Genomic DNA, 15,323 nt, shown 5'->3' with positions numbered 1-15,323 from the left:
TACCTACTTCTACTAGCAAATTTATCTCAAGGGTTTGCATACAAAGGACATTCCACAGAAAACTCTTGTGATTGAGGAAAAATGGGCATTCAGAAATGGAAAAGACAGCACTTGCCCTCAAAAAATGGACAGTCTACCAGAAATGAGCTTAAAATGTACACACACACACACACATACACACACACAGTCTTCTCTTGGTATTGGTGGGGAACTGGTTCCAGGACTGCCCAGGAGTACTGAAACCTATGGATGCTCAAATCCTGATATAAAGTGGCACAGTATTTGCAAATAACCTATGCACACCTTCTTGCATACTTTAAACTATCTCTAGATGATTTAAAATACCTAATTTATACAAATGGTAATGGTATGTACTTGCATTGGTGGTTTTTTTTTTTTGTACTGGGGATTGAACTCAGGGGCACTTAACCACATCCCCAGTCCTATTTTGTATTTTATTTAGAGACAGGGTCTCACTGAGTTGTTAGGCACCTCACTAAATTGCTGAGGCTGGCTTTGAACTTGCAATCCTCCTGCTCAGCTTCCTGAGCTGCTGGGATCACAGGCATGTGAGACTGCATCTGGCAATAGATGCACTGTTTCGGTGGTAACGACATGGAAAGGTCTGTGTGTTCAGTACAGATGCAATCATTATTTTTTTGTAATATTTTGTTAAAATATGTGGATGCAGTGGAATCAACAGATATGGAGGGTCAACGGTATTTTTCTTTACTATATCCATATTTACCTGGTGCATGTACAAGTTGAGAGCATTATAATAATCCATTCGGTTCCCCTTGAACTTCAGCTGGTCATAAAGGACATAATTCATGGCATCCAGCACCTGGCTCTGAAGCTCTATTTCCATTATCATGGAGGAGTCACCTGAAACACAGAGATATGCTCTGGGACACAAGCACAAATGAGGTTGCTACTAATGCCCCCACACAACATGTGACTGGCAATGGCTTAACAAGCAAGTGCTGCCAAGCTAAGGGGCAGAAAGGAGGATGGATCTACAGTCTTTGACTTTATCCAGGTAAACAAGATGTCCTGTCATTATCACTTTTTTTGTGTTTCATAATGGGACCGCCTCGCTAAATTTACTAAGTAACCAACCAACTCCCCTAGGTTTTGGGTTTTTTTTTTTTTTTGCAAATACAGCTGCACCTAAAGCAATTCCACACCTGCCTTGAAGGCCAAGCTGGGATGGCGGCTGTTTATGCCCCGGAGGGTTTTGCAAACAAGCTCCACGATGCTGTCAATCTGGGCCTGGATGTCTTTGAGGCTGATGTCTGAGAGCGGGTTGCAGTACTGGTCAATATACACGGCACCTAGAGATGAACACGAATCGTGGGATCAATATTCTTTTCTCCCTTATTATTACCAGCTTGTCGTTGGGCCCCGGACACCCTGGGCCCCAGCTCTTCTCACTGCCCCACCACCCAGTAAGTGTCTTATCTTGGGTGAGCCTTGCTGCTGACACGCTGAGAAGGAAGAACAGGTATTTCACAATGAAGGACCTGAATTTCATTATTCTTCTGTTTTTTAATAAACAAAACTTCTCTGAGAGGTCATGGACTCAAAATTGTGTGATATATGGCACATTCCTATATTCCATTACAAGAGAAAACAGATGTCATAAAGGAGAGCTCTTCAAGCTACCTCTCTCTCCTGCTCTTATAGGTTCAAAATACAACAACTTACCTCAATGGTGTAAGACAGTTCCTTTATTTAAAAATAATAATAAAAATGAAAGTCCGCAATGACAGGACATTTGAATAAATTCTACTTCCCAAGGATGAAGAGCAAATGGATTTTGTACATGACTCTACCTTCAAATTCAACAGCAATGCTCAGAGAAGCTGCTGCTGAAATGCTGTACATAGCACACCACAGACCCTGCCTCTTGAAAACCAGCACTCTTCAGAGTCTTAGGCAATCTTCTCACCTGACATCAAAGGGCTATCGTCATTAGGTTACAGGACATTTTCACTTGGGAGCCTGGGAAGCATCTTCAATTCAAGAGACCCCAGAACAGTTAGGATCCTGACAACCCCACCGACATTCTGAGGAACAGAGCACTGATGGTCAAGAGACCGAGACTCCAGTTCTGGGTGGCACCAGCAGGGTCTGGCTCCCTGTGTGGCTGAAGCCCATGCTGCGCTCCTCTGGAGTCTGCCCAGCCTAGCGCTGACTCCTTCGCCTCTTCAGTGGCAGCAGACAGCCATCAGCACCAAGCACCAGAGCCCTGCATGGGCGTCCATTCGTTGGGTTAGGTGAAATTCTCTGATGGCTTCCAATGCCTACAGCAGTGATTTGGATGGGTGATTTGAACTTTATATACGGAAAATGAAAAGCAAGTACTTTTAAACATAAACTTCAGAAAATAAGTCTTGTTACGCTATTGTTAATTGTGAAATGAACAGAAGACAGGACTCCCAACTTCCGTGTGTGTATGAGAGGATTCCAAGGGTGGTGAGCATATTTTATTTCAATCAACTAAAATAGATTTTTCATTTCTTCTGCATGGTACTAGACTTTTCAGACAATCAACAAGCACCTACTCTAGGTATTGTTTATAGCACAAAGAAACTTAGTGACTAGTTAAAGAAACAAAATGTATACATTTCAAACAGAAAGGCTGTTTGACTATTAAATGCGACCATAGCTGTTGAACTCTGCAAGCCATCAGTTGAAACTGGATGGAAGTGAGACATGAGCTGAGCCTGGAGGGCATAAGGAAGGAGGATGCCACAAATGAGGAAGTGGAGCCACAGTGTACAGGCAGGACCCGGATGGAGCATGTGGAACATTCTGGAAAGCAACCAACTAGAAAGGTTTGGGAGGAAGGGGCTGTGGAGGACACTGATAGCAAGCAGAGATTTACAAAAGCAAGGTGGCTTCCCCACGGCAGGTTCCACGGAGGAGGGGACGGTGGAGTCCAGGGTTGGATTGGGCTGGGTGTGTTGGCTGACTCGAGGGCAGGAGTGGGTGGTGCTCAGGAGAGCAAGAATTCCTTAGAAAGCTGCTGCTGGGAGAGGCAGCCCAGGAGAGCAGGAAGGGAAGGGAGACATGACTATGACAAAGGGGAAAAAACCAACACCTGAGTAAGTCACTGGGAGCAGGGAAAGAAACACGTATTCATAACCACAATTTTTGGGAGCGTTTGTATAACACTCTAGGAATTAAAATAGTTAAAAAAAAAACAAAACTGAAGTCACATTTTGTTCCTGCAGGACTACTTAAGAACACAAAGTCACTCCCTGCCCCCACAGAGCCTGCCCACCCAACCCTTTCTCCTTGCTCTCATCATGGACCAGCAGACGCAGATGCACAGGAACATTCTGTCCTCATTAAACTCCAAGCAGAGGTTAAGGAATTTGCTCAAGGTTACACAGAGACAAAATCAGATATATTTATTTCTGACTTGGAAATGATGCTTTAAAGCTTAGAACAACAAGGAATTCATCTCGTCAGCTGAAACATCGCTTGGAACCAATGTTGCATCTTCAGAAACTCCCTCTCACTGACAGCTGGAGAGATTGACAGACCTTACCTCTCAAGTTCAGCACTGCCCACCACACTGGTCAGACCACAACCCAACCGCCAGGAGCTCTCGGTGTGGGTGCCTTTCCCAGTCTTTACCACAAAGCAGTTCCCACTCCTGCTCTTAAAAAGAACTCAGCTACCTGCAAAAGGCCACCGTGCACAAGCACGGGAAAGACCCACCTTCGAGATATGATTCGTAGTCGTCAGGCTGCTGAAGAAAAGCCTTGAGATTATTTAAAATCTTCTGTTGCCGTAGGTAGTAAAGAATTTTTTTGGCGTAGTATTTCCAGGTCAAAGCTTTTCTGGAAAACAAGTAACAATCAAGTCAATAAGAGTTAAGATTTTGAAACTTTCAGTCACTTAGTTTCTGCTTCACACCGATCATGTCAGGTGGCCTACTGTAACGAGAGAACCAGAACTGCTTCACCATCTTTTTTTGGAACTGGGGACTGAAGCCAGCCAGAGGTGCTCTAGGACTGAGCCACATCCCCAGCCCTTAAAAAGAACTTTTTATTTTGGGACAGGGTCTTGCTAAGTTGCTGAGGCTGGCCCCAAACTTGTGATCCTTTTGCATCAGTCTCCAGAATTGCTGGATTGCTGGCGTGCGCCACTGTGCCTGGCTGGTTCTTGCTCACTGTAGGCCTTACTACCACGGAGGCAGACAGCGTGCTTAGGGCTTTGCACGTGTAATGCAACACTCAAGCCCTTGTGCGTGGAACCTTACGTGGGGGGAGGGAGACTTCAGATTTACTTGCCTGCATCTTTGATAAAGGAAATGAAAGACCAGCTCCAGAAGTGAACTGAGCTGCTGCGGACTTCAGGAGACAGGAGGACACCTGGAGTCCACGCTGGTCCCTGCACCTGCCTCGGGTGCTCAGGCGGCCGCTTTTCCCTCCCCTGCTCACAGTCAAGCAAGTTCATCCAAGCCCAGAGTTTCAGACAAGATCCACACTGACCTCCCCGTTTTATCTTTCAGAACTTGGACTTGCATACCCAACTGCCATTCCACTTCCCACTTGGACAGCTGGGGAGCACCTTAAACCTTCTTTCCTCCCAAAGTCACCCTCATCTCATACTGCCAGCTCTGCCACTCCAGCAAGGCTGACAACCTGAGAGGTCCAGGACTCCTCGCTCCCTCTCGGGAATGCCTTTGGGTCTCTGCAACATACATGCAACATGTGAACACTGCCCACTAACTCACGGAAGCCACCACCGCCCTGTCTGTCACAGCTGTAACCTCCTGACTCCTGCTTCACACCCTCCCCATCGATCCTCAACCAGGCAGCCAGGATGGAGTACTGCAGTTCCAACATGCAGCAACACTGCCATAATCCTCCCGTGGCTTCCCACCTTGCACCTCCTGATCAGGACCCAAAAGGTCCCTTTAACTCTCACCCCATGACCTCTCGGGCCTCAGTCCTGCCCCCTCCCACTCAGTGCAGCCACCAGATCTCACTGGCTCCCTGCTGTTCCTTCAGCTCTGCGCCTGGCTGTGCTCACCGTATGCTCTCCACTCAGTTCTCAGACTTTCTCTTAGATTTTCATTCAAATGTCACTTTGAGTAAGGCCACCCCTCTCCAGATCCCCTGACTGGCATTTCTCTAAAGCACTCTGCATTTTCTAAGGTAATGAATGTCTTTTACCTATTTCCTTAGAGCCTTTCCCCCCACTACAGGAGACGCTCCACGAGGCAGGCTTTTGGGGGTGGGGTGAATTCCACTGCTGCGCCCTCAGTGCCCGGAGCGGTCCTGATGCGCAGCAGATTCTAAGTGACTTGATGAATGAATGAAATCCTTCACTGGCTCTTCCAGGTGTATACAGGGATTACAAGACGTGGGTGGATGGCAGGGACTGACTTATCTGCTTGACTTCATGAAGGAACAAAGGGCTTGGCAATCTTCAGGAGGTCAACGACAATCACTGTGAGGCGAACTCTCCTGAGCTCTGCTCAGGCCAACAGACAGAATTTTGCACTTACCCCATAAGCCTCCCCTGTGCCCCTCCAGCCCAATAACAACCACATTCCATACCTCTATGCTTTCTTCGCTTCCTTCTATTTCTCTATGGTATAACCACCAAATGTGCATCCCCAAACATTCTAGGCTGTTCTCTTAATCTATAGGACCTCCCTTCAATCTCTTTTCCCCCTTGTATTTTTTTTAATCAATCATTTTTTTTTTAATTTTTATTTTCTGGTACTGAGTAATCATTTTTATTTTCTGGTACTGAGGATTGAACCCAGGGGTGCTTAACCACATCCCCTGTCTTCTTATTTTTGAGACAGGGTCTTACTAAGTTGCTTAGGGCCTCACTAAATGGCTGAGGCTGGCTCTGAACTTGTGATCCTCCTATTTCAGCTCCTGAGTTGCTGAGATTAGAGTATGCCACTGTGCCTAACTCCCCTTCATTTTGCTTGTTGAAGAAACAGCGTTGTTTGACCTGGAGCTTCCCAGTCCGGAGTTTCCTGACTGCATCCCCATCATGCGGTATAAAATCTCTTTCGAGTTTCTTGTCGGATTCAGAGGCCAATCATTTGACAAGATGCCTTTCCAGAAGCAGTGTGGCTCTGCTCAGGAGGTGGTTTGGCTTAGCTGCTTCTCTTGCAATGTCAGCAGTCACTGTGACAGGCTGCCGGTCTGATAGTTCCTTAGAGGTTACGATGTAGTGATATTCTAACTGAACCACCCCTTCTTCACTTATGGTATAGAATACACCTACAAAGAAAAACTTCATCTCCTATTTGGTCCTCCAATGGTACAGGATACAGGAAAGGCAGGGAAAACATTCATATCATTCCTTTTATTCATAATTTTTCAAGCTAATGATCTGAGTTTCTATTATTCTCCAAAGGTGGCCGATAAGTTGTTATTTTTAAACATTCTGACAAATTCATGGAGCTAAACACATCTGTCTCAATCCACTCGTTTGCACTGATGCTCAAATCATCACGTCTTTGGTCCGTGGAAGCCTCTTCGTTTCTTGCCGCAAACACTTGTGTTGTGAAGAACTGTCGGTTGTTTCGCTACCTGGTTCCAGGCTTCGAAGATGCTTGAGGCTCATCTTTTGCATTTCCTGCACTGGACCTACAATCAACCATTTCTCCAAAAACTCGCTTTCAGTAGGAAATGGTACCTAAAGCTCACCATCTGAATACCAGGGAAAATCATTTCTACTGAGTTGGTTATCATTTTTAGAACTTTTCAGTGAACAGAGCTAGTACGCTTAATGACTGTACGCACACACACACACACACACCTACATATAGCTACATATTTAAGTATAAAATACTTCATGAGTTCATCCTGACACTACTAATTCAAATTTAGAAGTACACGGCATTGACCTCCTTCTATCTTTTTTATTCCAGAATTCAGCTTCTCCAGAATTCCAGATGACAGAATTAGAATGATTATTATGTAATCATTCACTTACTTTATTGTATACCTCTATATGAACACACCATGCTCAGAGTAACAGGACCAATATTCTCATCACTTGAGTGCAAACAGCTGCCTGTTTTACACATCCTTCCCCTGTCACTGTCCACTCGTTTTTCTACAAAGCTGCACAGAACCTTACACTGTCAGGGCCTGTGCCTGGATGCACACAAACTTTATCCCCATGACCCTCATTTGGATTTAATTCTACAACACATATTTAAGGCTCACCCCCAGGTCTATGTCAGCATATCTGTTTTGTTTTGTTGGTTTTAAGTGTGTGAAGCTCGTTTTCTAGCAGATTCAGAAAGGGCCTAAAAGTCTCTGGCTTCCTTCAAGTTGGTAAGTTTAAAGCCTTTATATCTGGCAGGCAGTCTGGCTGGCATAAAAAAACCTCAGCTGACATTTTCCTTCGATCTTTGACTATCTTTTTTCCTCTGCCATAAAGCATTGATGTTGAAAAGTCTGTTGACATTTTTTGATTTCCTTTCCCTTGTAAATGACTTCACCATTTTTTTCTTTTCTTTTCTTTGTTTTTTTGCTTGGATAACCACAGGACTGTCTTTAAATCCAGTGATTTTGGGGCTGGGCGCAGTGGCACAAGCCTGTAATCCCAGAGGCTCAGGAGGCTGAGGCAAGACTGTGAGTTCAAAGCCAGAGCCAGCCTCAGCAATTAGTGAGGCCCTAAGCAACACTGCAAGACCCTGTCTCTAAAAATAATAATGAAAAAATCCAGTAACTTTAGTAAACCATATCTTAGTATTAGTCATGCTGGGTCAGTTTTCTCAGCTATAGTATATACTTTTTTAAAATGTAGTTTCAAATCTTTATTGCAGGATGTACTCTTTCTTTTCTTTTTTGGTGTCAGGGACTGCAACCAGGGGCACTTATCCACTAAGCCACATCCTCAACCCTTTTTTATGTTTTGTTTTGAGACAGGGTCTCATTAAGTTCCTGAGGCTGGTTTTGAACTTGCAATCCTCCTGTTTCAGCCTCCTGAGGCTCTGGGATTATAGGTATGTGACACAGAACCCGAGAAGAGGTACGCATTCTGCTTTCATATCTTTTTACTGGTGAGATGTATTCTTTTTAAAGACCAAACAGAACACCATTAAATGCAAATTGTTTTTCAAAAACACAGAAACTGGTGCTTTAGCATTTGCAGAAACTATCTCCTTCCTCTCCTAAGCTTTCCATAACCAAACAACAAACAGTTTGCCAGGCAAGAATACAAACTGAGTTGGCCACAAAAACTGGCATCCCAGAACATTTTAACACATAGAGTCCTCCCTGTCATTTAAAACTACCCTCTTTAAGGCTCAAAATGCACGTCAGGCCAAGGGGTAACATTTACGAAAATCATTTCTAAAAAACCCATAATACATGTTTTTATTTGCTATGTATTTTTGGTCTCCCCCCCGCAACCTAATAAGTAAAAAGGCAAATAGCTTGATTGCTAGTTTGAAGTTTCCAAATTTTACTTAACATTTCTTTGAAGAGTGAGTATGAAGGCTTTTTACATGATTGTCAGCATATGGATTTGCTCTTCTGTGAATGTTATTCTCTTATACTTCGTATATTTTTCATTTCTTTGAACATTCATAAGAATTATATTAACTTTATGATTTCTTTAGACATGCTGAAGTTTATCTTTTAGAACAAAATAATTTGTGTTCTTTCACTGCTTTAATATTATTGGTTGTGAATAAAGAGGTCTCCCTGAAAGTTTCCTATTTCATATTTTGTGATCATTTAGAATTTCAGTTGCTTAACCCTTTGGAATCTATTTTTATATATGATGTAGGTTTTACTTTGTTCCAGATGGATGTTCACCTATTAAACCATCTAACTTTTTCTCTCAGAGTTTAAATATATTATCCATTGTTCTGGGATGTGTTTCTGAATCGTCCTTTGCCACTGATGGCCATAATTCGCCTATTTTTAAAGACCATTGTTTGGTACAAATAGTTTTGGAATATGATGTACTATCTCATGATGCATGATTCTAATTATCAGTTATTATTTTTTTTGTAGTACTGGGGATTGAACCTAGGGTTTTGGAATGCCAGTAAGTACTCTATCACTGACCTAAGTTCTTCCCAACCTCCATTATTTAAACTTTTTAATTTGTGGTCCTTCTTCTGAACTTACTCATTGTACATATTTCATGACATTATTATTAACTGAAAAAACAAAGAGCTCCCCATCTCAAAACCCTGTTTGGAGCCTAATTAGAATGGTACTAGGTTTAAATAATAATTTGAGAGCTAGCATTTTTGTGATAGTAAGACTTTTCAAACTTAAGGATATGCTCTTAGTTTCAATAACACTCTGTAGTCTGACTCTAGGATCCCATTCCCAAGAATCTATGGTTTGGAAATGAATGCACTAGACATTATTCTTCACTGTGACATAAAAAGAAAGTGGTTGCTTATTAAGAGAGAAATGGTTAAATAAACTACTGTATAAACTACAAAATAATAGTAGCCATTAAGAGTAAATTTGATATTATATCAGTTGATTGAAAAGAGCTTTCCCTAAGGTAATGCTGAGTGAGGAAAAAGACATGATCCCAATTTTATGAAATAGTGATTCCCCTTTTCCTTACCCATATTTATCACCATCTATTAGCATGAAAGAGCACAACACAGGCTGTTTTCAAGAAGTACGGGCCCAGGTGTGGTAACGCATGCCTGTAACTCCAGCAGCTCCGGAGGCTGAGGCAGGAGGATCACAAGTTCAAAGTCAGGCTCAGCAACTTAGCGAAACCCTATCTCAAAATATTATATATTTTATAAACAAATATATATATGGCTAGGATGTGTTAAGCGCCCGGGCTCAATTCCTGGTATTAAAAAAAAAAAAAAAAGTAGTACAGGAGTAGGAACAAGAAGGCCAATGTGAAAGAGAAAGAAGTAGAAACAACACAAATTAGGGGGAAAAAAAAAAGTCTGCAATAAACGTCTTACTAAACCAATAAAGTACATGAGATCACATCTATGTATTTAAAAGTATACACATATATAAATGTGTGTGTGTGTAAAAAACACAAGTCAGTTTTTATTTTTAAGGCTGCATAATACTATTAGATCATACTTCAATTCATTTATAGATAAACCAAAATAGAAACAGGAAAATGACCTCTGCATCTGAACTCATCCAAGGCCTAGAATAGTGACACATCTTACCTTCCTTCTTCCACTGATAGAGATTTACCTCTTCTAACTCTCCTTAAAAACAGAAACCTTTTATGCCTTGCTTGTGAGATATTTCTTTTTTTTTTTTTTTTTTTTCTTTCTTTGCGGTGCTGGGGATTGAACCCAGGGCCTTGTGCTGGCAAGGCAAGCACTCTACCAACTGAGCTATCTCCCCAGCCCGCTTGTGAGATATTTCACAATGATTTCTCATAAGGAAGATGCTAAACTAACACTCTTATCTTCCATCACAAGTAAAGCCTTCTCAGATTTTTAGAGCAGAAAATCTTTTCTACCAAGTTAAGCAGGAAGCCAAGTCATCTTTCAGGTAAACTAGAAATTAATCTTCACAGAAGAAAAGATAAGGCCTAAAACATTCTAAACAACCACCAAGAAATAAGGACTCTTTCTTATTCAGGAGAAAAAGTAACATTCTGCTGACTGAGAGGGAAAAAAAGAAAGGCTCAACTAAATAGCTACAATGTTCAAGATCAAGGTAAGATTCTTACCAAAATTCAGGAATCATAAACATTTTTTTTAAAAGCATCCATTTCATCAAGACATGCCTAAGAGATTATTTTAAAAAAGAAAAATTCAGTTCATGATATGCAAATTTGGTAATGGTAGATGGAAAGGTGAGGAAGGATAATTTATGTTACCAAAAGGTTTCACATTGACATAATAAACACAAGTGTCTAGAGCACAGTACTTGACCTGTGGTAGAGCTAAGACTTCTGTTTTCTTTCCCAAAGGATTTCTGCAAGGCTTCTTTACACAGTTGTCCCTTGGTGTCTGTGGTGGAATGGTTCTAGGAACTCCTCTTAAACACCAAACTCTGCAGATGCTCAAGTCCCTTATGTAAAACGCTACAGTGTTTGAACTAGAAACTGAGTATGTCCTCTGTACACTTTCAATCATCTGTGGGTTACTTATACTACCTAATACAGTGTAACTGCTTTGAAAATAGCTGTTATATTGTTTCGGGAACAATGACATGAAAAAACAAGTTTGTATATGTTCAGTATAGACATAATTTTCCCCCAAGTATTTCTGATCCAAGGCTGGTTGAATCCATGGACATGGAACTCGCGGATACAGATAGCTGACAGCACATCAGTTGTCTTGGTGTATTAATCTCGTATTCATAGAATTTTTCAAAACTATAACTATGGCAAGACAAGAAAAACCTGGAAACATATATTCCAAGGTTTGGCCACATACAAATTATAGCAATTTAATTACTATTAAAACAAACCTAAAAAAATCTCTGAAAGTTATGGCTTACCGTCCTTCCATATTTAGAATGCACACCAGTTCATCCTCAAAAAATATCTCTGGTCCCTCAAGGTTTTCAATGTCACTGAAGCCATTACAAGGAACCTATGAAGAAGACATACAAAAGTAGGCCTCAATTATGAGAATGCTGTTGTCACTCACACAAATCAGAGTTGCGTACACAGATACCCACTTCTACAGACAGTGGTAAGTTATTCTACACTACCTCAAACTACCTGTCAGGGGTAGAAAGTAACATGGAAAGCAGCTATAATTTATTCATATCGCCATGTGACTTGTTAATTAATTACATCTTCAAACACTGTAAATTGCTGAAACTGAATTCTAATGTGAAGAAAATCAGCTCTTAAGGCCTAGAACTACAAAACCTTATAACCACAATAAGCACGTCATGCAGTCTAGGTTGTACACAACTATGGGAGGATGCCCGAGCCATCAAAAGCTTGGTGGAGTAGGTGCTCCTTTAACCTGCTGGGTATGTTTTCTCCTCTGGAAGCGGAGGTGGTAGAATAATGAGCTTTAAGATCCTCACATAAACATGCTATGACTTCTTTCACTTTTCTTTTTTTCTTAGATGTTGATGGGTCTTTATTTTATTCATTCCATTTATATGTGGTACTGAGAATTGCCTCACACATGCTTGGCAAGCGCTCTACCACTGAGCCACAACCCCAGCCCTCACTTTTCTTTTTGAAGGTAGCCAGGATGTTTCAGGGCAACCTGTGTGCACATCGGGCCCAGAGGAACACAAGGGTCCCGAGCCAAAGCAATCACCCACCCTCAGATCAATCTTAAGTATGCTCCTGCTGTGTTCAAAGTCCTTGACATACTTCTAATTAAGTAGTGGTACAGAGAAAAAGAGATAAGAGAGCTAAGAGATAAAAAAAAGGACAATCCATCATTATTAGACAAAGGCTCAGAATGTTAAAATGTACATAAAACCAGTTGGACTAGAAGCAGAGGTTGGAAACTAGTAACCCAGGACTAACTGCATCAAACATGCCTAGTTAGGTAAACACATCTAAACCAGTATTCACCATTTGTGATTATGAATTAGCCAAGGTAACTTCTCCAAAGCAGAACATAAATTCTACTCATTCTAACATTCACAAACATTTATAGAAATGAATTATACTCAGGGAATGTCAATATTTATTACCCAAATGGAAATAAGTCCAAATTAGTTCAAAGTTCAAAATTTTCCCTTTCAAAACCTGAGATATCTTGGAAACATTTCAAATGTATATACTCCATTAGTTGTAACTAAAATTAGAATATCAGAAGTAATCTTCAGTAAATAATCATCAATAAACATAAGTAAGATCATTTCTATTTGTAAACCACCCCCAATCAGAAGTGAAAATTTAACAGTTTGATGAATTAAAAATATCAGTTTCAAAAATTTCCAGAGTTGCAAAAAGTTAAGAATCAGGAATGGATTCAGAAACTTCCATGAGACATTTTTGGGGAAGAGAAAAATACAAAACAACACACCCCAAAAAACAAAAAACTATGCATTTCAGCACTAAAAAAAAAAAAAGAAAGAAAATGAAAACTTCTCAGGGATACTGAATCCAAGTCGATTTTATTTAAGGGAGCAACAACTCTGATTTACACGTAGGTTTTAATCCTGTTACCTACAAATAATGCAGTTTGCTACCAGGTTGAACTTGCAAAGCCAGAGGGAAGAACCACATTAATTCTGCCAACCCTCTGGGAAGACAACTGGGGAAAATTTACGGTGCTCAATCATTGACGATTCCCCAAATCATGTGGAGGTTGCAAAAAAATATATATACATTTAACCTACTTGAAGAGAAATAGTGCTGATCTGGATTCCCTCCACTATGTGATGCCGGCCCTCTCTCCACCCCCATTCTCTTTCTGGCTTTAGAAAAGTAAAGCTGGCAGGGACAAATGGCTTCGTGTTGTTGGATGGGAGGGAAAGGACACAATGACTCTTGCAGTCATGGAAGTGAGTAAGGGATTGTGAGAGCCCTGAAAAGGGAGATATCAACAAGAGCTGGATGAGCTAATGCCTACAAACCCAGACACACACACACACACACACACACACCACTGCCAGGCGAACGCTTAGCGCTCCATCAACAGATCCTTACGTGCTCTGAAAAGAACCTCTTTGAGAACGAGGCTACAATCTTCCGGGCTTCTAACCCAGCTTTTTGCCGAACTTTATACTCCTCCAACCAATTGACGTAGTCGGTGGGGCTGTAGTGCTTCATAAGGGAAGGCCACCTACAAGGAGAGAGACACCCGCTCAGCTTAGCAGAGACTCCAAGGCGGCCTGGAAAACAGACTGGCACTCGGTCTGGTGGGCAGAGGGGCTCTGGCACTGGACCTAGCTCAAGTCTACACCCGGCGTCCACGCACTCGCCCCAATGGTGTGACCTTGGCGTGGAGGCTGAGGCCGTGCCTCCACTCCCCCGTCTCTAAAGCGAGGATAGCCGTAGCAACCCCAGTGATACATGATGACAATGACAGTTCGCTCGGCCGGTGCGCCTCCTAAGCGCCGGGCCTGCGTGCTGAGTGCTTCCCGTGCAGCATCTCGTTCCGTGACCGCGCTGAGGGGTCGCGCTGAGGCTGCCCACCCTTGCAGGTCGAGGAACCAGGCTCTCGCCGGGGAAGCCGACACCCCCGCAAGGTCATGCGGGGGGCAGGCGGGTCCGGCCCGGGATGCTGCGCCCGATGGGTCGCCGCATCAGCCCTGTAAACATTTCGCCGAGTCGGGCACAAAAGAAGCGCGCTCGGCGGCGCGGCTGCCAGCGCTGCGGCCGCCGCCATCCTCGGCCGCGGGCCGGCCCCCGAGGTGGGCACGGCGGGGCCCGCGGGCCGCCGGCCTGGAGGCCTTTGTCTGCGGGCCGCGGGAAGCGTCCGGGGGTGCGGCCCGCGCGGCGGGGGGCGGCGGCCGCGGCCCGCAGGCCGGCCCGGGGCGCGGCGGGGGCGCGGGCGGCGGGCTCACCTCACCCGGAACTGCTCCTTCCACACCTTCCCGCTGCTCTGGCACACCTCGCGCAGCCGCCGGCAGGTGCTGGAGACGCGGCCGATGTCGGCGGCCGACAGCGAGCCGCTGCACAGGATGTACTCCAGCACCTCGCCCGGCAGGCTGACCAGGCAGCTGAGGCCCGCCGCCTCGGGCGCGGCCTCCTCCGCCAGCGCCGGCACCACCTCCATCGCGCTGTCGACCGCTGCCGCCGCCATCTTGTCCGCGTACCTGGGGCCGCGGCGCGCGCGCGCTGGGACGCCCGCTTCGCCCCGCCCACCCGGCTCGGGGGCGGGGCCAGCCCGGCCCCGCCCCCTCTGGAGCCGCACCCCCTCCGCCCGGGACTGCGAAGGGGGAAGGCAAGACTGGGCTCTGGGCTTGGGAGCGGGCGTTTCCTCCAGCCAAGACAGCAGTAGCATCGATATTGTAGAATTAATTATGTTTTTAAATTGAGAAATAAAAGTTATAAATACTCTCATGTGTGCCGAGAGCTTCCCCCAAACCTTAGGAACTAGCTTTCTTCCCAAATTACAGACGAGGAAACAGGTTCATGAGGTGAGAGATCTTGCATAGGGTCCCTTGTCCTAGATTCCAGTCCAGAGTCGCTGGATTGCGCTCTGACCCAGATGATGTCATGATACCAAGCAGTAGTCCCGATTGGGTAGTGGGCCACGCATTTTGCTTGTTTTTCAAGGACTCCTCCCTATGATAGTGTAAGGCGTTAATCATAGCCCCCAGATTTATGTCCTGCTTTTAGGCAAATGGGTACTGAATTCATGCCCATTTTACCCATATATGGTCTAGATAAGGGAAACAGGGCTCCTGAGGATGGTAGTCACAGGG

The 15,323-nt window shown here is 43.9% G+C and overlaps 1 protein-coding gene across 3 annotated transcripts in view; it reads right to left on the bottom strand.

Moving 5' to 3' along the window:
* The window catches only part of FBXO21 (F-box protein 21), a 39,537-nt gene extending 24,805 nt beyond the window's left edge, over positions 1-14,732 (bottom strand). Inside the window, exons 1-6 of one of the 3 annotated variants that reach the window (XM_079151564.1) lie at positions 14,460-14,732; positions 13,600-13,735; positions 11,469-11,563; positions 3,733-3,854; positions 1,188-1,334; positions 749-885 (exon numbers count right to left, since the gene is read on the bottom strand). In XM_079151564.1, the coding sequence (XP_079007690.1) occupies positions 749-885; positions 1,188-1,334; positions 3,733-3,854; positions 11,469-11,563; positions 13,600-13,735; positions 14,460-14,698 (876 nt within the window). In that variant the 5' untranslated portion in view covers positions 14,699-14,732. The remainder of the gene's footprint in view (positions 1-748; positions 886-1,187; positions 1,335-3,732; positions 3,855-11,468; positions 11,564-13,599; positions 13,736-14,459) is intronic. The other 2 variants (XM_079151562.1, XM_079151563.1) reach the window with 2 other exon arrangements.
* Between the last annotated feature and the right edge of the window lie 591 nt (positions 14,733-15,323).

The sequence above is a fragment of the Sciurus vulgaris genome, assembly GCF_902686455.1.
Source record: "Sciurus vulgaris genome assembly, chromosome: 8".
NCBI classification, from domain to species: domain Eukaryota; kingdom Metazoa; phylum Chordata; class Mammalia; order Rodentia; family Sciuridae; genus Sciurus; species Sciurus vulgaris.
This window is presented reverse-complemented; position numbering and strand designations above follow the sequence as displayed.